Source organism: Sebastes umbrosus, chromosome 3, assembly GCF_015220745.1.
Source record: "Sebastes umbrosus isolate fSebUmb1 chromosome 3, fSebUmb1.pri, whole genome shotgun sequence".
Lineage (NCBI taxonomy): Eukaryota > Metazoa > Chordata > Actinopteri > Perciformes > Sebastidae > Sebastes > Sebastes umbrosus.
Window position 1 is genome coordinate 40,931,712 of NC_051271.1, and position 24,115 is coordinate 40,955,826.

The 24,115-nt window shown below is 39.6% G+C and overlaps 1 protein-coding gene and 2 non-coding genes across 4 annotated transcripts; 2 read left to right on the top strand and 1 right to left on the bottom strand.

The window, feature by feature from the left end:
- The first annotated feature begins 2,734 nt into the window (after nt 1-2,734).
- On the top strand, nt 2,735-2,808 carry trnai-aau. Its single transcript has one exon. It is a non-coding gene; the product is annotated as a tRNA-Ile (tRNA).
- A 299-nt stretch (nt 2,809-3,107) lies between these two features.
- Nucleotides 3,108-3,179, top strand: trnaq-cug. Its single transcript has one exon. It is a non-coding gene; the product is annotated as a tRNA-Gln (tRNA).
- Nucleotides 3,180-3,422: 243 nt separating this feature from the next.
- Nucleotides 3,423-24,002, bottom strand: exosc9 (exosome component 9). 2 transcript variants are annotated; one of them, XM_037764391.1, is made up of 12 exons: nt 23,835-24,002; nt 23,493-23,587; nt 21,752-21,871; nt 16,393-16,495; nt 16,153-16,290; nt 11,704-11,786; nt 9,611-9,743; nt 9,273-9,361; nt 8,037-8,183; nt 7,730-7,917; nt 4,036-4,114; nt 3,423-3,932 (listed from the first exon to the last, which is right to left on the bottom strand). In XM_037764391.1, the coding sequence occupies exons 1-12, from the start codon at nt 23,898-23,900 to the stop codon at nt 3,878-3,880; spliced, it is 1,296 nt and encodes a 431-aa protein (XP_037620319.1). In that variant the 5' UTR covers nt 23,901-24,002; the 3' UTR covers nt 3,423-3,877. The 2 variants fall into 2 exon arrangements, with proteins under 2 accessions (XP_037620319.1, XP_037620320.1); XM_037764392.1 differs by having other exon boundaries at nt 4,032-4,114.
- Between the last annotated feature and the right edge of the window lie 113 nt (nt 24,003-24,115).

Here is a 24,115-nt window from a genome sequence, read left to right on the forward strand (position 1 = left end):
GCAGCTCATTGACTGATGGTGTGATGTTTTATTTTGTTACAAAATATTTTAATTTTAAAAGGTAGCTCTAACTTAAACTCTGTTAGTTTAAATAAGATATATTGTGATCTCTTGTTAAAACAAAAACAGTTAAAGCTGCCAGTTCAGTTTCAGAGGAAAGGGGCTGTGCTCTCACTTCATTCTCTTTCTATTTATAACAGCTGGATGCAATCGACATGCAATCATATTTCAAAGCAGAGGATACTGTTGCTCTTGATTATAGCAGTTCCTCAGCTAATTGGTATGAACGTTTTTCATTGCAGATAGTTTCCCCAAAAAGCAAAAGTCCCACGAGGTTAGGGTTTGAATAGATCTCTAAATCATAAAAATAATAAATGAACAGGAAAAATAATTGTCCGAATTTTTTTAAGTGTAACGTTAGCTAAATTAGTCCTAGCTCTAGAGGATAAGTAATTAATGTTGTTACTAAAGGCAGGGTTGGTAGTCCAATTATAAACAATAACAACGGACGTTGCGTATTGTTATTGCCGACCCCGTCAGTTTGGACGAAAGTAACACAACGGTATAAACTTAAATTGTTTATATTATTGTTGATTTTATTGTCTGACAATGTCCTTGTTAATATGTGTGTTCAAAATCTCAAGCCTGTCTTTTCTGCGAAATCAGAGGCCTGTACTACGAAGCAGGATTTGGTGTTAGCTAGGGTTTCCGTCCTACGAAAGTGGTTCACTTCTTACCGGGGTAGTTCACCATGGTAACTGATGCTGAACAGCTAACCTGCTCCGGAGCAGGTTATTTTCCAGATCAGAGATCAACTCGTATGAAAGCACCGCCTACTGACCAATCAGAGTTCACTGCGGGGATCGTATGATAATATTACCAAAATATGAAGAAGTAACAGTCACAATCAGACCAAAAACAACACAGTTTAAACTGACAGATAGGACAGCTGGATTTATGCTGTGGGTGTTTACCACTTTGAATTATGTTTTTATATTTATTCTTTTGTTTATATATTTATTCACCGCCTGAGAGGGGGACGCAGCTGAAAGAGGGTTAAAATAGTCATGTCTGTCATGTCATGTCTGTGATTGGTCCGCCCCGTTCACGTGAACGCGCTCACAGCCAGACTGAGAAATCCTGGGTTGATTTACCGAGCTGATAACCACCGTTTTAGGAGCGTTTAGCGGGATCTCGTTTGTTAGGGTTAGTTAAACCAGATAACGAGAAGATACCCTGGGTATGATGAACTTGCACAGGCCTCTGATCCTCCCAGTATACATCTAGCTGCATTAACCAGAGTTAACCTCTTACAGCATACAAGGAGTTACTCTTAAATTAGGCACTGTAGTGGCTGTTATGGCTGTAATAGCGACACTGATTGTACATTGAGTTGTCAAATAAGGCCGTGTCTAGAAGGGAACCAACAAACTGGGGAAACTCCCGCAAGATGGTTAAGATTAGGCATTGACCTCGAATAGTTAAGGTTAGAATAGGTGGTTGGGCAGCGAGTCTTGCGAGAGTTTTAGCAAATCTCAAATCAGATTTTGCAATTTGAGGGTTCTCTTCCAGATATAACCGTTAATAATAACAGATATAGTTTGATGTCACACATCATCCCTGTGTGTCGCACACTGAGTGGGCAACCGTGGTTTTATGTGTCAGACTGTTGATGGCAGTGATGAGGGTTGGTGTGCAGTCTCTACTTTGTCCAGTACTTTTCCACTGACTGAGCTACCGGGCTGTGTGTGTGTGAGTGTGTAAGTGCCTTGTGTGCCTTTGTGAAGAAAATACAGCTGCACTCGCTGTACCTTATCAACCAATCAGAAGGGAAAGACAAAAAACAACAACAAAAAACAAAAAAGCAATCATTTGATGAAGTCCTAAACTCTTGGGGAGGAGAGGGATTCAGAAGCAGGATTTCACAATCACACAGCATGAGCATGAATTAGGCAGCAGTTAGTTAGAGGGGACAGCCTTGCCAACACTGGCACCTCAAAGTGTGCTTAATATGGCTCCCACAAAATCTGAAGCAAAGGAGGAGGTGTGGCTGAGTGAGGGCACAGTATGTGGCTCCCTCAGTGCCATGTACTGAGGCATCATAACAAGCTCTGAGCTGTTATGATGACTCTGAACACAAGTTTGGATTCATCACAAACAAACACATGCACAAACGGTGACACATTGATTATCGATAACAGTCATGCGCTTCCTTCTCTCGTTTAAAGCTGAAGTAGGCAAGTTGGAGTAAATATGATAAAAAAAAATTATTTTCGGTTACTATATCCTGACAGTAGAGACAGGTAATCTGAAAATATCATGTGCCTCTGTGTCCTCCAGTGTCCTCCTATGGCATCTGTGACCCGGCAGCCATGTTGAGATCAGCTGAGGAAATACCAAGCACCGCCCACCAGCAAACGTTCTCATTTTACAGCTAAACAGTACACTACAAGATATTTCTGAAAACATGTGAGGAGAGAAATAGGCATTACAGTAACAGAATATTGATTCATATTTGATCAGCGCTGCCTAGTTTGACCGTTTGATTAGAGTTCATGAGTGATTGACAGCTGCCTCCATTGAATGAACAACAGTTAAGGTTAGGCTTTGACCTGAATTCCTCTGAAATGATGGCCTTGTTCATTAAAGTGGCTTTATGGTTTTCATAAAACTATTTGTACCTATCTCTTTTATAGGTTAGTAATATCAAAAACATTCATCCTGCTCACGATATGGCCGGTTAGCTCAGTTGGTTAGAGCGTGGTGCTAATAACGCCAAGGTCGCGGGTTCGATCCCCGTACGGGCCACTTCGCATTTTGTTTGGTGTACTAGTTTGATAATGCAGAAAGCTACTAATATGCAGTATTCTCTCATCTCATTTCTTTACCACATGTTTATCATAGCCGCGGGAATTCTAGCAAACGTTAGGTCCTGTTAAGCCATAACGGAACATTCCGTTATATCTTTGTCAATGAGAAGCACAGATATTTCTACAGTCTTTTCAGTAGTTTTCAGTAAAACCAGACAGCCCATCAACTAAGCATCACAGTTCCTGAGTCATACTATATACTAAATAGATCTAACAAGCACAAAATGGCGTTACTATGGTTCCATGGTGTAATGGTTAGCACTCTGGACTCTGAATCCAGCGATCCGAGTTCAAATCTCGGTGGAACCTGTATTTTCTGGGAAACCGCTTCGCTAAATTATGTGAAAAACTTCACCTACATGTTAAATCTGTCTTCATGCCTTTTACTAAATAACAGGTAGTACTCTGGAATGGCAGATATTAATCTGCCATTCCAGAATGCTTTCTGGCATCATAAATACTATATACATAGAACAATCTACATCTTCATACTTGCAGTATTTCAGTAAAATGTGTGATTTTTTTTATTCTAACCAGAAAACTAAGATTAAATTAAGATCAACAATTTTTCCTTTTTATTTCAACTCACAATCAGCACCACAGATCTCAAATTCCGTACAAAACACATCACTTTGCAAACATAAATGAAAAAAGTCCTCTAAACATCCAAGGGTGATTGAGAATGTTTTTTAAGCCTACCTACCAAAAACCTTTTAAAGCCTTTCATCGTTCAAAATAATTTTCTATACATTTGAAAGCGCCGTCTGTTTCTAAATCGATCTAAATGGCTACAAACAAGAAGTAAACTTCATGTTCTCAGAGTAAGAATCCAACACTTGGAAGTGTTTCTGTACTGTATTTGATCCCAATTCTCAGCTATAGCAGGTAGGACTCATTTTAGCCAGACACAGGAGTCTTTATTATGAAGAGGTGCTGCAGTGTCTGGCACTGTTGTAGATATTCAGATCACTGACTGCAGCCAGCAGTGGATCCTTCTTTCATTTCTTCTATCTTTTCTTTGATGTTGCCGTCCCCTTCTGGTGGGAACTGGTTCCTGTATTTCTGAGAGCAAGAAAAGGGATGTTAATTAAAAAACAACATACATGCACCTTCTCAGCTGCTAACTGCATCTCTTATGCATCGAAAAGAAAATGGGCACACCTACTTAGGAGCTTTGTCTGGTGTCTCTGGATGAAGTATGACCACCTCCTCCTCTTCGCTGTCCGATATCTCAACCACATCTCCTGTAAGTCAAAACAAATTTCCAATTTATGTTTTCAAGTTCAAAATAAAACATACTCACAGAATAATCATTTATTACCCAAGGTTACATAAAATTTCAATGTGTTTGGGCATGTCAGCGTGCTAGTTTGACATCTGATTCCTATATATTGCATCACTTTCAAACTACTTTTACAGACGTAGGCAAAGTTGTTGGTAACGTTCCATTAAAGAGAGAAAAACCCACAATGGTCACTGAAATAACTTGAAACTGACAAAAGTAATAATAAATAAAAATGTACTGAAAATTAACTAATGAAAATCAGCTGTTGCTTTTGAATTGTGGTTCAACAGAATCATTTTAAAAAACAAACTGATGAAACTGGCCTAGACAAAAATGATGGTAGCCCTAGAAAAGATTGAAAATAATTTGACCATAGGGACATATTAAACTAAGGTGTGTCCTGTAATTAGCATCACAGGTGTTTTCAAACTTGTAATCAGTCAGTCTGCCTATTTAAAGGGTGAAAAGTAGTCACTGTGCTGTTTGGCATCATGGTGTGTACCACACTGAACATGGACCACAGAAAGCTAAGCAGAGAGTTGTCTCAGGAGATCAGAATTATAGACATCATTATAGACCTTCATGTTAAAGGTAAAGGCTATAAGACCATCTCCAAGCAGCTTGACGTTCCTGTGACTACAGCTGCACATATTATTCAGAAGTTTAAGGTCCATGGGACTGTAGCCAACCTCCCTGGACGTGGCCGCAAGAGGAAAATTGATGACATATTGAAGAGACGGATAATACGAATGGCAACCAAAGAGCCCAGAACAACTTCCAAAGAGATTAGAGGTGAACTCCAAGGTCAAGGTACATCAGTGTCAGATCGCACCATCCGTCACTGTTTGAGCCAAAGTGGACTTAATGGAAGACAACCGAGGAGGACACCAAATCATAAAAAAGCGAGACTGGAATTTTCCAAAATGCATATTGACAAGCCACAAAGCTTCTGGGAGAATGTCCTTTGGACAGATGAGACAAAACTGGAGCTTTTTGGCAAGTCACATCAGCTCTATGTTCACAGACGAAGAGATGAAGCATCCAAAGAAAAGAACACTGTACCTAATGTGAAACATGGAGGAGGCTCGGTTATGTTATGGGGCTGCTTTGTTGCATCTGGCACAGGGTGTCTTGAATCTGTGCAGGGTGCAATGAAATCTCAAGACTATCAAGGCATTCTGGAGCGAAATGTGCTGCCCAGTATCAGAAAGCTTGGTCTCAGTTGCAGGTCATGGGTCCTCAAACAGGATAATGACCCAAAACACAGCTAAAAACACCCAAGAATGGCTAAGAACAAAACGTTGGACTATTCTGAAGTGGCCTTCTATGAGCCCGGATCTAAATCCAATTGAACATCTGTGGAAGGAGCTGAAACATGCTGTCTGGAGAAGGCACCCTTCAAACCTGAGACAGCTGGAGCAGTTTGCTCACGAGGAGTGGGCCAACATACCTGTCGACAGGTGCAGAAGTCGCATTGAGATTTACAGAAATCACTTGATTGCAGTGATTGCCTCAAAAGGTTGTGCAACAAAATATTAAGTTAATGTTACCATCATTTTTGTCTAGGCCAGTTTCATTAGTTTGTTTTTTTAAATGATTCTGCTGAACCATAATTCAAAAACAATATCTGATTTTCATTAGTTAATTTTCAGTGAATTTTTATTTATTATTACTTTTGTCAGTTTCAAGTTATTTCAGTGACCATTGTGGGTTTTTCTCTCTTTAACGGAACGTTACCAACAACTTTGCCTACGTCTGTATGTGTTGATGCTCTATTCTTGTCTGTCTCTTTAGAAACAGAAATCATACCTAAACTAGAATGGCACTCAGGGTGAATTGAGGCATTTTGTTAATTCACTTGTAAAGCCTACAGAGGACATCTCCATCTACAGCGAGGCAGAAAAGTTTATCCGTGAGCAAAAGGGCTTAAATCATGGAATATCCCTTTTCTATTCTGTACTTTACTCTCATGATAAATATGACACGACCACATTGTCATGAATACAGTGAAGAAGACTGGAAGGAGGCAGTGCACCTGGTGCAATCAACCTTCACTTGCAACAGGCTTGCGGACATTCAATATAAAATATTACATAGGCTCCATATAGCCCCTGTTACCCTCCACAAAATATCTAGAACCATCTCTCCCATTTGCGGTAAGTGTAACACAGACCTTGGGTCTCATTTCCATTACTTTTGGGGGTGCAATCGGATTGCTAGATACTACACATAGCCTGTGAACTGAGCGGGATCTTTAAGACTACAATAAGAAAGGATCCAGGGTTATTTTCACTGGGTTTGCCCTCTAAAAGAAGTTTCTCTCTCGAGCAATCATTACAAATTGCTGGACAAATTTCTGCTCCTTGCTCGTAAATGCATCCTGCTAAAATGGGTTAAAGACATTCTGGTACAGGGAGATCTTCAACGTACTGCCACATGAAAGGATGAGTGCGGTCCTTAGGGGTAATGAGGGCTCATTTATTAAGATCTGGAACCCTGTCCTGGACTATCTACCATCAGAGCTCAAACACACTCCGTTGAAAGGCCAGTAGCCTTCAGGGTGGAAGCAAATTATGCCTAGTGCCACGTAAAACATAAAAGATATTTCTATGATCACCCTTTTCCATTCATGAGAGTCTGAGGACAATATACTTTACTCTATGAGATATTATCTGCTATTTCTATTGTTGTCTTTTCTTTTATATTTATTTTTACAGTCACATTTAACCACTATGTTATTTTATGTCAAATGTCCTTTCTCATCTGTTTTTATAATTCATTTATTGGATTTGGGGGAGGGGGGTGGGGTTCTGACTGTATTTAATAACTGTTGAACATAACATTGCCGTGAGCCTTCTGTTCTGAAAATAATAAAAACATGTTGAAAAAAAAAGAATGGCACTCCGAGAGCGCAGACCTCCGCCAAGCTGCCCGAGTACAATTCCCCCCCCTCTCCGTGCAGCTAGCACCATCATTCACGTACATTTTTGTTTATATTGAGATCAGCTGTACGTAGCGGAGCATCGTAAAACACTTCATTCAAACTGGACAGAAACAAACTAAATCTCACCTAAACCGTCGCCGTTACTCTTTCCAACAATCACCAAGTGTGCTTTGGTCCAACTCAGCTGGAATTTCACAGAGTTTAATGTGAAAAAACGCTGAATCTACAGGTGTGTCCCCCCTCCTTTAACCCCCCCCGCTCTCTCTCTGCAGGCAGAAGGAAAGAGGCAGGGTGATGCGCCATGAACGCGTCATCAGTCACACTGAGCATGTCTTAAAGCCTGTGTTGTTAATGCACAGGGTGACCGGAGTTATTAAAAAAAAATTCCCGAAGCCAGATCACTACCAAAATCTAATGGATTGTTCATTGTGCCACACCCCACCCCTCCAAAGTATTTCATTCAAATCCATCACAGACTTTTGGAGTAATCCTAACCAACTAACCAACAAATCAACAAACCAACAAACCAACAAACCAACAGACCAACAGACCAACCAACGCCGGTGAAAACAGAACCTGCTTCCTAGGCCTTTGGCCTTGGCGGAGGTAATAACTTTTAATTGAAAATACCTCCTCTGCTCTCCTCCTTTTCATGCTGTTCCTCTTCCATCTTTGTTACTATTTCCTCCTGTTCTTCACCACTGTTGTTATTTTCTTCTCCTTCTTCTACTTCATCATCCTCCTCCAGTCCCCAGGTGTTCTGCAGCCCCTGACCTACCTGACCAACACCTGGGACGGGCACCACTGGGGAGGGCACCCTGGTATGTATGGTTAAGGAGCCACAGGGGATATAATATGGCAAAGTGACAGATAGAAAAGGTAAAAAGGCACATTCTCCTGGTAGATACTGCTGTTATTGGGGCTCTGTAAAGAATACGTCTTAGGTGGCGCCTCGGCTTTCTGGACGAGGTCATTGGCTCTATCCGTCACATCTGTCATCTCCACTGAGGTCTCCTCCATTTTCAGCGCTGTGATTCGCTCCTGTGGCATAGACTCCGCAAAACCACACCTACCACCTGCCTTCCTGGAATGTGTAAAAGTACAGTTTGTGAATATCTTCTAATGACAACAGTTAAAATAGTAGGGGCTGGGAAAAAAATCAATTCACCTATTTATCACGATTTCTTTTTACGATTTTGAAATAGATTTTTGAATGCCAGAATGGATATATTAGCTTCATTTGAGTCTATGAGAAGGTAGAAGGAAGTTACCGCTTTAATTGTTGTAGTCTAAGTAATGGAACATCGGTAGAGGGCTGCGTGGATACGACCTGCACCCTCACATGTTAAATCCAGTGTGGTAAACACTACACATCCAGTAAAGGATGGAAACACTTTGGGTATCACACTTTCACACATTGACAGGAAAAGCAGAGCTAGACATCACGGCTGAAGCTGCATGCTAACTCTGTCACGGACAGGAAACGTTATCGTACTGCAGTAACGTGCGGTCAAACCAGCCGCCACTCTCATCTCCGCGGTTCCATTTAACATAAATGTCAGTATATGGGTGCTCTACAGTTGTAGTGTCGGCCCATCCCGGAGATGACGGCTAGTGTGACCTAGTGACGGACTTGACGAAGTTAGCGGAAGTATACAGTACATGTGTGACTACGTCAGGTTTTCAAAATAAGGTGTTAACAAAGGGAACTGTATAAACAAAATACATCTATGGAAATAAGATTAATTGGATTATATTCACCAGAAGTATAAAATATTACATGTCCCTTATAAGTTAAAAATATAATACCAAAAATGTAATAAAAATGTCTGACACATGACTGATATACTTGACTTCAGGAAATCTCTGACTACATTAATGCTTAAAATCAAACATTTTTACTGTATAAATTTTGATATTTTCCAAAGTAAAAGCCCCTATGATTCAACTTTTCCCAATGGTCTAGTGTTAAAAAAGTTTTAAAAAAAAAAATCACAATAAATTGTAATATCGAATCGCAATACTTAAAAATTCAAATACATATTGACTTGGCACCCAAGTATCGTGATAGTATAGAATGGGGAGATCGGTGAATCGTCCCAGCCCTATAAAATAGAGGTCAACAATATGTCCACTTAATACTGAAGTGTGATTATGTGATGTCACTGCTCACCTTGCTTTCTTGTCGTTCTCCAGAGCTTTGCTGATGAGTTCTGTGATTTCAGACACTTTGACGCTGGCAATTTTACTGCATCTCATAACCTTCAACACCACACACACAAAATAAATTGGTGTTAACAGTTTAGTATTTTTCTCATGTGAATAGGTTTTTTTGTGGGTTTTTTTATACACTTGACTTGTGTTCATGTTTTCTCTTTTGTGTGTTTTAGAGAGCAGCTCTTCCAGCAAATATGGACGTTTGTGAAGCTCTACACTGAAGTAAGTGACATTAAAATAATTGATCTTTATGGCTGCCAAACTAAAAGCAGCGGTGCCGCACTCTCCGTTCACCTGCTCTTTCAGCAACATGATGCCCCCGCTGGACTGGATGGAGCAGATTTCTCTGTGTTTGTTCATGGCGATCATCAGCAGGCCGTCCATCACCCGCTCCTCCCGTTCACACGGGTCCACCAGCAGGTAGGTTCTGCAGAGTCAACAGGAAGCAGAGAAGAAGAAAGCTTGGCATGAGGAAGGATACTGTTTATCCAAACTTTCCTGTTTGCTGCTGCCTTTAATTAAACCAGATAATGATCTTATACTGCACTAGAGCTTTTACTCTTTTGTGTTATATTCTATTTTAGCTTCTATCCTAGCTTTTATTTTTAGCTTGATTTTATTTTCTAATCTTTAATGTTTTTATGTTTTTATAACTGTTTTAATTATGTCTTAATGTTCTTTTGCACTTCGTCGCAATGTTCTTGAATGTTTATGTAAAGCACTTTGAATTGCCCTGTTCCTGAAATGTGCTATACAAATAAAGCTGCCTTGCCTTGCTGAGCTTCAATTACACTACTAGATACTTGTATTATATTAATAATATTATTTTTTTGTAGTATACACTCAGTTGCCAGTTTATTAGGTACACCTTGCTAAAACTAAAGCAGTCTATTGCAACAGTCCTGCAGTAAATCCTCCCCTCATGGAGCTCCTAATGTTTAGTTATTGTTGAAACCGGTGTCAACTATATGATTATTTTGGAGGATGTGGTTTGTGGTGCTGTTGAAATGTATTGTGTTCTACTGTCAGGTGTTTTTTTTATTTTGTCTACCTCATTTATATCAATGAGGATAGGCTAACAACTCCATCCTCCAAAATGACCATACAGTTGAACTAACTAGGGCGCGCCCCTCAAATAAAAAGTCTTAAAGAGGACCTATTATGCTTATTTTCAGGTCCATACTTGTATTTTGGATTTTTACTAGAACATGTTTACATGCTTTAAAGTTAAAAAATACACTTTATTTTCCTCACCCTCTGTCTGAAACTCTCTGTTTGAGCGCCTGCCCAGTTTGCTCTGATTGGTCAGTTGGCCCACTGTTGTTGTGATTGATCAACCGAACCAAACTCTTCGGACTCTGCTCCAGCTCTGCTCTAACTAGCTTTGTTTGAGGGCGTGCCAAGCGATATGCGATTATGCAAATGTATTACTTGGTGACATCACCACGTTACTGAAGAAAACTTCATTATCATAAAGTGGGCATGTCTGTAAAGGGGAGACTTCAAGCAAGGCGTTTCAGACAGTTCAGGAGCAGGGTTTCTGTGGGGGAGAGCAAGGCAAGTTTATACTTGCACGCGACACCGTGGCGTCGGCCTCCATAGATGGCGCACGGGCTACGACCATGCACAGAGGCGTTTATGCTCAGTGCGTTTTTTCGTTGCAGTATGCTCCGAAAACGCAGGGGGGGGTACAAATTCTCTGGATAAGCAAAAAGTCAACGAATATTACCAGAAGAACGTAACGTAAATAAAACGATGTACTTAAGAGCAGCTTTCACTGCTTTATTCTTTGGGAAGTCTGGTACCTGAAACATGTGTATATAGAACTTTTTTCCTTGCAGGGGAATTTTAATATTCTATGAAACCTTTTTTTAGCTTTCACAAAGCGATTTCTCATATTCTTGCACAGCCTGTGAAGCCTCTTCTTTCTCCACTGTGTTACCCATTTCTTTCCAAGTATTTAATGTCATGTGACTGTCCCTGTGGTCTCCTAATGAACAGTTGGAGAGATGTCCGTACAGGTGAACCTGCTCGGCCAGTCTTCCCTCGAAGGCGTCCATGTTGAAATGAAAGGCGCAGCGCAAGCAGTCGGCGAGTAGTAACCAAAAATCAGAGGTAGTCAACAAACTGCCGCAACAACTTGCGGAGCCTTCGCACACAACATGTAAGCCATGATGATGTAATTTTATGGCGCACCAGCTTCACTACGACGACCCACCTTAACTCCCTTTGATGTGGACTTTGTAACTTTGAAGACCTTTTACATGCACAAAAAACTATAGAACGCACTAAAGGAAAGGGAAAAACACAAAAGCATATAGGTCCTCTTTAACATTTTGGTACTTTGCACAGAAAATTATTCTGTCTTGTCAAATTTGGTGCCTTACCCTTGTTGGAAGAAGGAGAAGCTGACACTGATGGGCATGTGGTAGATGCTCAGAGGAATAGGGTCTCTCTCCTCTGGACTGTACTAAGGGAGCACAGGAATACATACTAAATTACAACCAACACAAGTATAAAAGAAATTAAAACCGTTTTGACATGAGTGACAAACTAAAACAGAACTGTGAGGTGTTTTTGTTTTGACAATAAAAAGATGCGTTGACTTGTGGTCACTGGAAGCAAAGCAGGAAAGTACCACAAAGTCCAGCAAATCATGTGGGCTTCATTGATAATTGGAACTCTTTCTGGGGGACTCTTGGTCTGATTAGGAGAGACGGCATTCATCCTACTTTGGATGGTGTGACTCTCTTATCCAGAAATCTGACCAAGATTGTTATTGGACCAAATCCATGACAAACCAGAGGTCATTCCAGGACGCAGAGCTGTAGTCTTACACACTTCTCTGAGCTTCCACTACAGCAGTTACCCACCCGTAGCTTAACCCCAAACCTAACTGAGACTGTGTCTGCCCCACCTAAATTAATTAAATCAAAAGTAAACAGAAGAGGAGTCAAACATAATAATCTAATAAAATCTAACACTAGCACTGCAATAAAGCAACAAAACAGGAGAATTAAATGTGGACTCTTAAATATCAGATCTCTGTCATCTAAAGCTCTACTAGTAAATGATTTAATATCAGATAATCACATTGATTTATTTTGTCTTACTGAAACCTGGCTGTGTCAGGAAGAATATGTCAGCCTAAACGAATCCACTCCCCCGAGTCATATTAATACTCCTCGAGACACCGGCCGAGGAGGTGGAGTTGCAGCCATCTTCGACTCAAGCCTATTAATAAACCCTAAAACTAAACTAAATTATAATTCATTTGAGAGCCTTGTTCTTAGTCTTTCACACCCAACCTGGAAAACACTACAGACAATTCTCTTTGTTATAGTGTACCGCGCTCCAGGCCCATATTCTGAATTTCTATCTGAATTCTCAGAGTTTCTATCAAGCCTAGTCCTGAAAACAGATAAAGTCATTATAGTAGGTGATTTTAATATTCATGTGGACGTTGATAATGATAGCCTCAGTACTGCGTTTATCTCTTTATTAGATTCAATTGGTTTCTCGCAGAACGTGCATAAACCCACTCACCGCTTTAACCACACCCTCGACCTTGTTATGTCATAATGCGGTTGAAATTGAACATTTCAATGTTTTTCCACAGAACTCTCTTTTATCAGACATTATTTAATCACTTTTGAATTCTTATTACTAGACTATACACCATCAGATAAAAGTGTGTACACTAGATGTCTATCCGATAGTGTTGTAGCTAAATTTAAGGAAGTGATTCCATCAGCATTAAATTCAATACCATGTCTCAATATAACAGAGGGCTCCTATGCTAACTTTAGCCCCACCCAATTTGATCATCTTGTAGATAGTGCTACAGACTCACTGCAAGTCACACTTGATTCTGTTGCCCCTCTAAAAAAGAAGTTAATAAAACAAAGGAAGTCAGCTCCATGGTATAACCCTCAAACACGCAAATTAAAGCAAGCATCGAGGAAACTGGAAAGGATATGGCGTTCCACCAAACAGGAAGAATCTCATTTAGTCTGACAAGATAGTCTTCAAACATATAGGAAGGCTCTCCGTGATGCCAGAGCAGCCCATTACTCATCATTAATAGAGAAAAATAAGAACAACCCCAGGTTTCTGTTCAGCACTGTAGCCAGGCTGACAGAGAGTCACAGCTCTATTGAGCTACAACCCTCAGTAGTAGTGACTTCATGAGTTTCTTTAATGATAAAATCCTAACTATTAGAGACTAAATTAATCACCTCCTACCGTCAACTGGTACCAATTTATCCTCAAACTTAGGAACCTTAGAAACAGCTGTACAGCCTGATATATATTTAGACTGCTTTTCTCCTATCGACCTCCACAAACTGACTTCACTGATCTCTTCATCTAAATCATCTACCTGTCTCCTAGAGCCTATTCCAACTAGACTGCTTAAAGAAGTTTTACCTCTAGTTAGCACCTCTTTACTGGATATGATCAATGTGTCTTTACTAACAGGCTGTGCGAATTACCACAGTCCTTTAAAGTAGCTGTAATTAATCCTCTTCTTAAAAAGCCCACTCTTGATCCAGAGGTCCTAGCCAACTATAGACCTATATCTAACCTTCCCTTTACCTCCAATATCCTCGAGAAAGCAGTTGCCAGTCAGCTGTGTGACTTTCTACAGAACAATCATTTATTGGAGGATTATCAGTCAGGATTTAGAGTGCACCATAGCACAGAGACAGCACTAGTGAAAATTACAAATGACCTTCTAATGGCATCGGACAAAGGACTTGTCTCTGTACTTGTCTTGTTAGATCTTAGTGCTGCTTTCGACACCATTGACCATCACATCCTATTACAAAGACTGGAACATTTAATTGGCATTAAAGGAACTGCACTAAGTTGGTTCAAGTCCTATTTATCAGATCGATCTCAGTTTGTACATGTTAACGATGAGTCCTCCATGCACGCCAAAGTTAGTCACGGAGTTCCACAGGGTTCTGTACTTGGACCAATTCTATTTACCTTATATATGCTTCCCTTAGGCAATGTTATTAGAAAACACTCCATAAACTTTCATTGTTATGCAGATGATACCCAATTATATCTATCGATCAAGCCAGACGAAACAAACCAGTTAACTAAACTTCAAGCATGCCTTAAGGACATAAAAACCTGGATGACCTGCAATTTCCTGATGTTAAACTCAGACAAAACTGAAGTTATTGTACTTGGCCCTGAGCGCCTCCGAAACAAATTATCTAATGATATAGTTACTCTAGATGGCATTGCCTGGCCTCCAGCACCACCGTAAGGAATCTGGGAGCTATCTTCGATCAGGATATGTCCTTTAACTCTCACATAAAACAAACCTCAAGGACTGCCTTCTTTCATCTACGTAACATTGCGAAGATCAGACACATCCTGTGTCAAAATGATGCAGAAAAATTAGTCCATGCATTTGTTACCTCTAGACTCGATTACTGCAACTCCTTATTATCAGGCTGCTCCAATAAGTCTCTTAAGACTCTCCAATTGATCCAGAATGCTGCAGCACGTGTACTGACAAGAACTAGAAAAAGAGATCATATTACTCCTGTATTAGCTTCTCTACACTGGCTGCCTGTAAAATCCAGAATAGAATTTAAAATCGTCCTCCTCACCTACAAAGCGCTAAACGGTCAGGTCCCATCATATCTTAAAGAGCTCATAGTCCCCTACTACCCCTCTAGAGCACTGCGCTCCCCGAATGCAGGGTTACTTGAGGTTCCTAGAGTCTCCAAAAGTAGAATGGGAGCGAGAGCCTTCAGCTATCAAGCTCCTCTTCTGTGGAACCAGCTCCCAGTTTCAGTCCGGGAGGCAGACATCGACTCTACATTTAAGAGTAGGCTAAAGACTTTCCTCTTTGATAACGCTTATACTTAAGCTACTATAGGCCTAGACTGCCGGGGGACTTCCTACGACACACTGAGCTCCTCTCTCCTTCTGTATATACTCATGTCCCACTCATTGTTACTAGCTTCATTCCTCACCGGGAGTCCTTGTGCCTCCTTGTCTCGCAGCTAACCGTGGAGCGGGGTCACACCGAGGTTATACCTGGAGCGGGGTCACTCCTGGAGCAAGGTTATACCTGGAGCAGGGGTACACTTGGAGCGGGGTTTCACCTGGATCTGGATGTCGCTACCGCGTCCGGTGCCTGCTTGACACCAACTGCTACCATCATTAATTATTTCCGTCTGTACGAGGGACTACCAAGGCTAACGAGGGACTACCAACACTTAGTGACAAAGTGGCAGCCTGGAGAATATCACTTCTCGGTCACTGCCAAAGACATCAAGAACTCCCAGCAAGCGTGCTGATGCTGCGGGAACCAACACACGGGCATCGATCACAGGGACGTCCCACACCAACACACATGGACGTACTGAGGAGAGATGCTGGACAGCTAGCCAGATGTATGGTGGACTGAGACAGCTGTAAGCTCCGCTTGATCTCACTCACTCTCTCTCTATCTATCTATCTATCTATTCCCCCAGCTGGTCTCAGCAGATGGCCGCCCACCCTGAGCCCGGTTCTGCTCCAGGTTTCTTCCCAGTAATCGGGGAGTTTTTCCTGCCCACAGTGCGCTTGGTGGATACTGTTGGGTCTTTAAACTATGGAGTACGGTCATAGACCTGCTCTATATATAAAGCGTCTTGAGATAACTTCTGTTGTGATTTGACGCTATACAAAAATAAATTGAATTGAATTGAATTGAATAATATCCCCTGTGAGTATTCAAATAACGGAGCAGTTTGGTGTTTGTTGGGCTTTTCCCAGTAGATACAGTGAAGTAGAGACACCGTCTGCTGCGTCGGGTGCTGACTCACCACTGTGACTTCATCTCCCTGGATGCCGACATCAGGACGTCTGAAGTGGCACAGAGCGGTGATGGCAGCAATGCTGGCAGCATCCATCAGGTTACCATCATGATTCAACATGTGGACATCCACTCTGATCTGCCACACCTGAAAACGCACACGCACATGCACACTAAGGTTCTTTTCACTTTTTTTCATATATGTGTGTGTGTGTGTGTGTGTGTGTGTGTGTGTGTGTGTGTGTTTTACCTTTTCTCCAGACACCACACACAGGGACTCAGTATCAATGCACTTGGAGTTCCTCAAGCATCTCTCCAGCTGTCTGTTCAGCTTCACTGACAACTCAGACTGTCTGGAGAGAAAGTAAACCCCACAGGTGATTTACACTCTCTGCACAAACAGCTGGACTAAATGAACCATGTTTCAGATACAGTTCTAGTCTAATATATCCCTTAACTCCGTCATTTTTCGATGTGACAAGTAGGGCTGTGTATTGGCAAGAAACAGGCGATATGATACATATCATGATACAGGGGTAACGATTCAATATATCGTGATATATTGCGATACTGTAAGCAAGGCTATATATTACGATTTTTTTAAAGTTAATTTTAGGAAATCTGTTATTTTTGCCTATTCGAAAATGGTTTGTTTCTGGTGTGTTCTTTTTTTCTTCTTTTTTATTTAAGGTTAAAGGAATACATACACATACTTGTAAAAGGGACATACAGAGAGCAACAACAACATATATAAAACAAACAAAAAAAGAATCATAAAAATAGAAACAGTAAATAAAAGTACTACCCGTTGTAATAGTACAGTGTCAAGAGATAAGTTCATATTCATATACATACATATTCATATACATACAATCAACCTCATATATAGATATATATACATACAGTATATACATATGTCTATATCCACACGCGCATACATATAGATATCCACTTTAGACATATTCGCTTACACATTTATCTATTCTACTTTACAGACAAAAAAAGGACATTTACATCCCTTTAGTTGACCTTTATCAACATTATTTATTTATTAATTTTGTTTAACTCCAATCCTCACCCTGACTCAAAATATCCCACCCACGCTCAAAAATTATATTCTGTTCTTTATTTCTATTAACATCCTTCTCAAGAACCCACTGATGTTTCAAAAACATTTTGAAACGTTCAGTGTTTAACTGCTGTCTTTTTATAGCTTTAAATATAAAGGATTTCCCCATCATCATCATCATGATGATGTTTTTTCAGGTCTTTTCCTTCTTCATCATCCCTTAAATCACCAAACATAATAGATAAAGGACAACTATCGAAATTTGATTTGTAGACTGAGATCCACTTTTCAACTTTAATCCAAAATAATGCAACTTCCTTACAATACCAAAATAAATGAATGTCTGACTCCTCTTCCTCCTCACAGAATCTACAGAAGTCACATTGTTGGATGCCCCATTTTTTTAGCATTCTCTTAGTAGGCAAGAATTTGTAGATTAGTTTTTGTTGTAAAGTTCTAATGGAGACATCAAAAGAAGTTGTGTAAATACATGTAAATACTTTCCTCCATGGGATACATTTGTCTAACAAGCAGACATGTTTTTAGATGCATGTATAACTGATATATTTTCTTGTTTATTTTCATCTTATTCATCCATGTTGTGTCCTTAATGTAGGGGCAACATGCCATTTGTTTTGTACATAATGATAGCTTCCTTTTCCAGATCTGAGGTATAGCTGCACAGAGTTGATTATATGTAAAAAGGTCACAAACATTACCGTATACTATTTTAAAAATTCATCATAAGACTTGATTTCGCCCCCACTATTCAAGAGGTCATTTATAAATAATATTCCTTTTTCAAACATTGATTCAATAAAGATAGGGTGATCATTAATCAAAATATTTCTATTGTACCACAACACTTGGCTCTGGATTTCATAACTTCACTCTGGTTGATGATATTGGTATTGAAACCAACTGACTATGGCCTCTTCCAAAAAGCCTGATAAGTATGGAAATGACTTTCTCTTTAATATAGTGAACTGAAAAGCAGTTAACTGGAGGTAAGGATAGAGTTCTTTGTGGAACAGAAGATGAGCAGACCTCAATAATTTTGCTGAAAACCACTGCGGATTTAAGATAAATTTTGGTATAAGGGATGCTTTTAGTGCAAAGTTGAGTGCCTTAAGGTTTAACAATTTAAGTCCACCGTGTTTGTAATCATTATACAGATAAGCTCTTTTCATTTTGTCAGGCTTCCCACCCCATAAAAAATGTAAAACATTTTGTTCATATTTTTTAAACAGCTCTTCTCCTGGGGAAGGTAATGACATGAGGATATAGATAAACTGAGGAATCAAGTAATTTGTCAATGTTATTTTTCCATATAAAGTTAAATTAGTCATTCCCCACATTTTTTATTTTCTGCCGACTGTATGTAGCTTTCTATCAAAGTTTTCCTTCGTGATAAGTTCCATGTCTTTAGGGATATGTATACCAAGGACATCTATTGGGCCATCTGACCATTTTAGTGGCAGATTACTGAAAAGTTATTCAGCTCTTCAACTAATGCTGTAAATGATGCAACATTTGGTTGAATTTGAAAGTTTACATCGTCCACATACATTGAGATTTTTGATCCAAACCATTTATTCTCAAACCTTCTATGTTGTTATTCATTCTTGCTTTTTGGGCTAAGATTTCTATAGCTATAATAAATAGATACGCAGACAGCGGACATCCATGTTTCAATCCTCTATATTGCTTAATTGTTTCAGAAAAAAAAACCATTGTTTATTATTTTACACTTTGGATTACTATACATTACTTTTATCCAACTAATAAAAGAATCTCCAAAGTTAAAATATTCTAAACATTTATAGATGAAATCTAAACGTACTTTATCAAAAGCTTTCTCAAAGTCAGCAAAAAAAATGAAAGCAGGGGTTTTTGTTGAGTCATAATATTCAATTATTTCGATTACTTGTCTAATACTGTCACTGATAGATCGACCCTGTAAGAAGCCACACTGATCTGGGTGAATAATATTGGGCAGTACTATTTTTAATCTATTTGGAAGACATTTGGCTAATATTTTAGCATTGTTACATTGTAGTGTGATTGGCCTCCAATTCTTTAAAGTAGTGGGATCTTTATACCTTCCACCTGAATCTTGTTTTAATAATAGTGAGATTAAACCTTCCTGTTGAGTTTCTGTAAGTTGTTTTTTGCTATATGACCAGTTGAAGGTGTTCAGCAAAGGTGTTTTAACAGACTCATAGAAGGTTTGATAAAAGTCTACAGGTATGCCATCGGCTCCTGGACTTTTACCTTTTTCAAAAGGAGTTAATGGCTTGATGTAAGTCCCTCACAAGATTTTTTTCTTTCTCTGTTAACTTTACGGTATTATCGTCTTGAGAATTGGGGCTAGTATTTTGATGCAACAAATCCTCTGGTGGGCTCTGAAATGAGTACAATTTTGAAAAATAATTATGTTGTTCTAGCAAAATTTCCATTGTTTTTTTCAATAATTTTATTTTCTACTACAAGCTTCAAAACATTTTTCTTTACAGTGTTTTTATATTGCAGATTAAAAAAATATTTGGTGTGTTCTTTATACTATGACATTTATACTGCATGCAAAAAACTGCACGGTTTTGGCCCCAAACTGCATGTGATTATCATAAAGTGGGCATGTCTGTAAAGGGGAAACTTGTGGGTACCCATAGAACCCATTTACACACGTGTACAAAATTGTTGGTACCCTTCCGTTAAAGAAAGAAAAACCCACAATGGTCACTGAAATAACTTGAAACTGTAATAATATATAAATATTTACTGAAAATTAACTAATGAAAATCAGATATTGCTTTTGAATTGTGGTTCAACAGAATCATTTTAAAAAACAAACTAATGAAACTGGCCTGGACAAAAATGATGGTACCCTTAACTTAATATTTTGTTGCACAACCTTTTGAGGCAATGATTGCAATCAAGCAATTTCTGTAACTCTCAATGAGACTTCTGCAACTATCGACAGGTATTTTGGCCCACTCCTTGTGAGCAAACTGCTCCAGCTGTCTCAGGTTTGAAGGGTGCCTTCTCCAGACTGCATGTTTCAGCTCCTTCCACAGATGTTCAATAGGATTTAGATTAGGGTTCATAGAAGGCCACTTCAGAATAGTCCAATGTTTTGTTCTTAGCCATTCTTGGGTTTTTGTAGCTGTGTTTTGGGTCATTATCCTGTTTGAGGACCCATGACCTGCAACTGAGACCAAGCTTTCTGACACTGGGCAGCACATTTCGCTCCAGAATGCCTTGATAGTCTTGAGATTTCATTGCACCCTGCACAGATTCAAGACACCCTGTGCCAGATGCAGCCCCAGAACATAACCGAGCCTCCTCCATGTTTCACATTAGGTACAGTGTTCTTTTCTTTGTATGCTTCATTTTTGCGTCTGTGAACATAGAGCTGATGTGACTTGCCAAAAAGCTCCAGTTTTGTCTCATCTGTCCAAAGGACATTCTCCCAGAAGCTTTGTGGCTTGTCAATATACATTTTGGCAAACTCCAGTCTCGCTTTTTTATGATTTGCATCCTCCTCGGTTGTCTTCCATTAAGTCCACTTTGGCTCAAACAGCGACGGATGGTGCGATCTGACACTGATGTACCTTGACCTTGGAGTTCACCTCTAATCTCTTTGGAAGTTGTTCTGGGCTCTTTGGTTACCATTCGTATTATCCGTCTCTTCAATATGTCATCAATTTTCCTCTTGCGGCCACGTCCAGGGAGGTTGGCTACAGTCCCGTGGACCTTAAACTTCTGAATAATATGTGCAACTGTAGTCACAGGAACATCAAGCTGCTTGGAGATGGTCTTATAGCCTTTACCTTTAACATGAAGGTCTATCATTTTCTTTCTAATCTCCTGAGACAACTCTCTCCTCAGCTTTCTGTGGTCCATGTTCAGTGTGGTACACACCATGATACCAAACAGCACAGTGACTACTTTTGACCCTTTAAATAGGCAGACTGACTGATTACAAGTTTGAAGATACCTGTGATGCTATTTACAGGACACACCTTAGTTTAACATGTCCCTATGGTCAAATTATTTTCAATCTTTTCTAGGGGTACCATCATTTTTGTCCAGGACAGTTTCATTAGTTTGTTTTTTTAAATGATTCTGTTGAACCACAATTCAAAAGCAATGTCTGATTTTCATTAGTTTATTTTCAGTAAATTTTTATTTATTATTACTTTTGTCAGTTTGAAGTTATTTCAGTGACCATTGTGGGTTTTTCTTTCTTTAACGGAAGGGTACCAACAATTTTGTCCACGTGTGTATATTCACATATCTTGAGGTCAGATACCGAGGGACCCCTTTGCGTAACTTTGGAGCATTATTTAGCCTCCCTGTCGAGCCCGCTACAACCTCCGAATAGCAGCTGTCAGATTTTTAAGAGGTTAACTAAAAGTCGATAGTGTTTTAGAGAATCAATACAGTATTGCACAACATAATATCGCAATGTTTTCTTACACCCCTTGTGACAAGTAGAAAAGTACATACAAACACAATCTCTTTTCCTTTTTCTCACCTGCCTTGTTGAAATGCTGGTGAGGCCATGGGTGACAGCTCGATGTTGAACATCATGATTCCCTCGTTTGGTCGATTCTCTTTAGGAGCCACCAGCTCACACGACACCTGGGCCATGACCCTGTAAAGTGCAGCACATTGATATTCCATTATCACAAAAAATATATAACTTAATGGTCTTAGTAAATCAAAAAAATCAATATGAATTCAGGTGCATTGCATGGGCAAGTGCCTGAATATAATATCATTGCCTTGAAGACAAGCCCATCCCATCCCTTTATTTCAATGTGTATTATAAAATCCCAAGATTTTCAAAGATACCACATTTGTCGTGCAGAATTCTAGGGTTAATGTTTATGAAATGATGCACCAGACATCTTGAATTGCCCACCTGATAGAATGGTGCAAATATATATCTTAAATACAGTATATGAAGCTGTCAAACTATACAGAAAAAAAGCATAACTTTAAGGTTAAGTAAGAAAAATGTATGGGAAGATTTATGAGGAGGGTTTAAACATTAAACGGTGAGACCAGATAGAAAAAAAATACTTAAATGTCTTTTTGATAACATTTTTATTTAGACGAATATTCTTTAAAATATAATACATCCACGGAGCCTTTAGAATGGTTCTGAATAAAAGTATGTCTTTTCCTAAAAACAAATTGATAGCGAATTTTGGCGGGTCCAAAATTAATGTTTTGTTGATTTGTTGTTTTCTGATGTTCGATTCCCTCTTCTAAAAAGACTTGTGAGCCAATTGTATAACGACGTTGGTATGACGTGGTATCTCTGGGTCGTCAGTTAGGTTGCATCCGAAATTCCATACTAACATGCTATTTAGTACGCTAAAACAGTATGTGAAACCTTAGTATGAAACCAATAGTACGTGAATTGCATACTATTTTCAGTGAGATATTACAGTATGCAACGCTGGACACTAAAGTAGCATAATATCCCACAATGCAATGCGGTACTGGCTCAGAGGGTAGAGCAGGTTGTCCACCAATCAGAAGGTCGGTGGTTGGATCCCCGGCTGCTCCGGTCACATGTCGATGTGTCCTTGAGCAAGATACTTAAACCCAAATTGCTCCTGAAGGCATAGCCATTGGTGTGTGAATGAGTATTTAGATTAGATCCTGATGGGGAAAGTTGGCACCTTAGCAGCCTCTGCCATTAGTGTATGAATGGGTGATATGTAGTGTAAAGAGCTTTGAGTGGTTGGAAGACTAGAAAAGCGCTGTATAAATGCAAGTCCATTTACCATTTAGTGGCAACAACAGCTCTGTAACATCAATAACGCTTCAATTTATCTGTAAGTATAAGATTTCACTTTGCTGGGTGTTATCATATAATTTCTAAAACAATTCAGAATTTGATTCTTACAAACCGTCGTTGTGGGCACATGAGGTTGGCACGGGTTACCATGGTTACATGTCTCCAACTGGTAAGGAGGCTCTCAGAAAGTGACTACGTAAATTACAGTTCAGTGCGTCTGAAAAGATATATACTACTGTTTATTCACACAAAAGTATGTTAGTACACATATTGGGTATGTAGTGCATAGTGTGCGATTTTGGACGAAGCCCTTGTGAGCTAATAGTATAATGACGTTGGTATCATAAGTGTTTGGCAAGGACTTGTTGTTAAGTAAATGCAATGGAACGGGGAAGGGAAAATGTGACATCTAGTGGCTGAAGGTTATCAATAGCACCTTTAACGCATATTTGGCCAGTTTCACCTGGTTTTTCCTAGATCCACAAAGCAGCATCCATAGTCAGTCCCAAATGTGATCTTCAACTTTCTGTAGTCGTAGGTCTGTCTTCCATCCAGGCGCTGCAGGGAGAGGACAGGACCATGGGATAAACTTTCACTTTAAAATTCATGAATCAAACTCATTGAAATATTTCCATTTCCAATTACTGGAGACTGACTTAGTGAACTGTAGTGTTTGATAATAGTCCATCTTCCGTTTATTTGATGAATTACTGAGAAATATTCTTCATTCTGCATCAGTTACAGTATTTTTGTCGAACATCTTTAGAGTCAGTGCAGTGGACACAATGTTCAGAAACCAGCTCACCTTTTTCTCTTCGATCGCTTTGAGCAAGAAATCCCGCTCACAGTTAGACAACGGCGAGTCCTTCATTCTGCGGGTTTATAAGTGGCTACAGTTAGATTTCAATCATTGAACTGCACTGCCACCGCTCTGACAAGCATGTGGCATCAATATTTCCTGAACTCTACCCTGGAAGTGCATACGACATGCCATAGTAAAGGTGGGGGGGGGAAATAATTTTCTTTATCTTACTTGTTTAAAATGATTTTGAAATGGCTATTATGTTAGCATGTTTGTGTTTATTT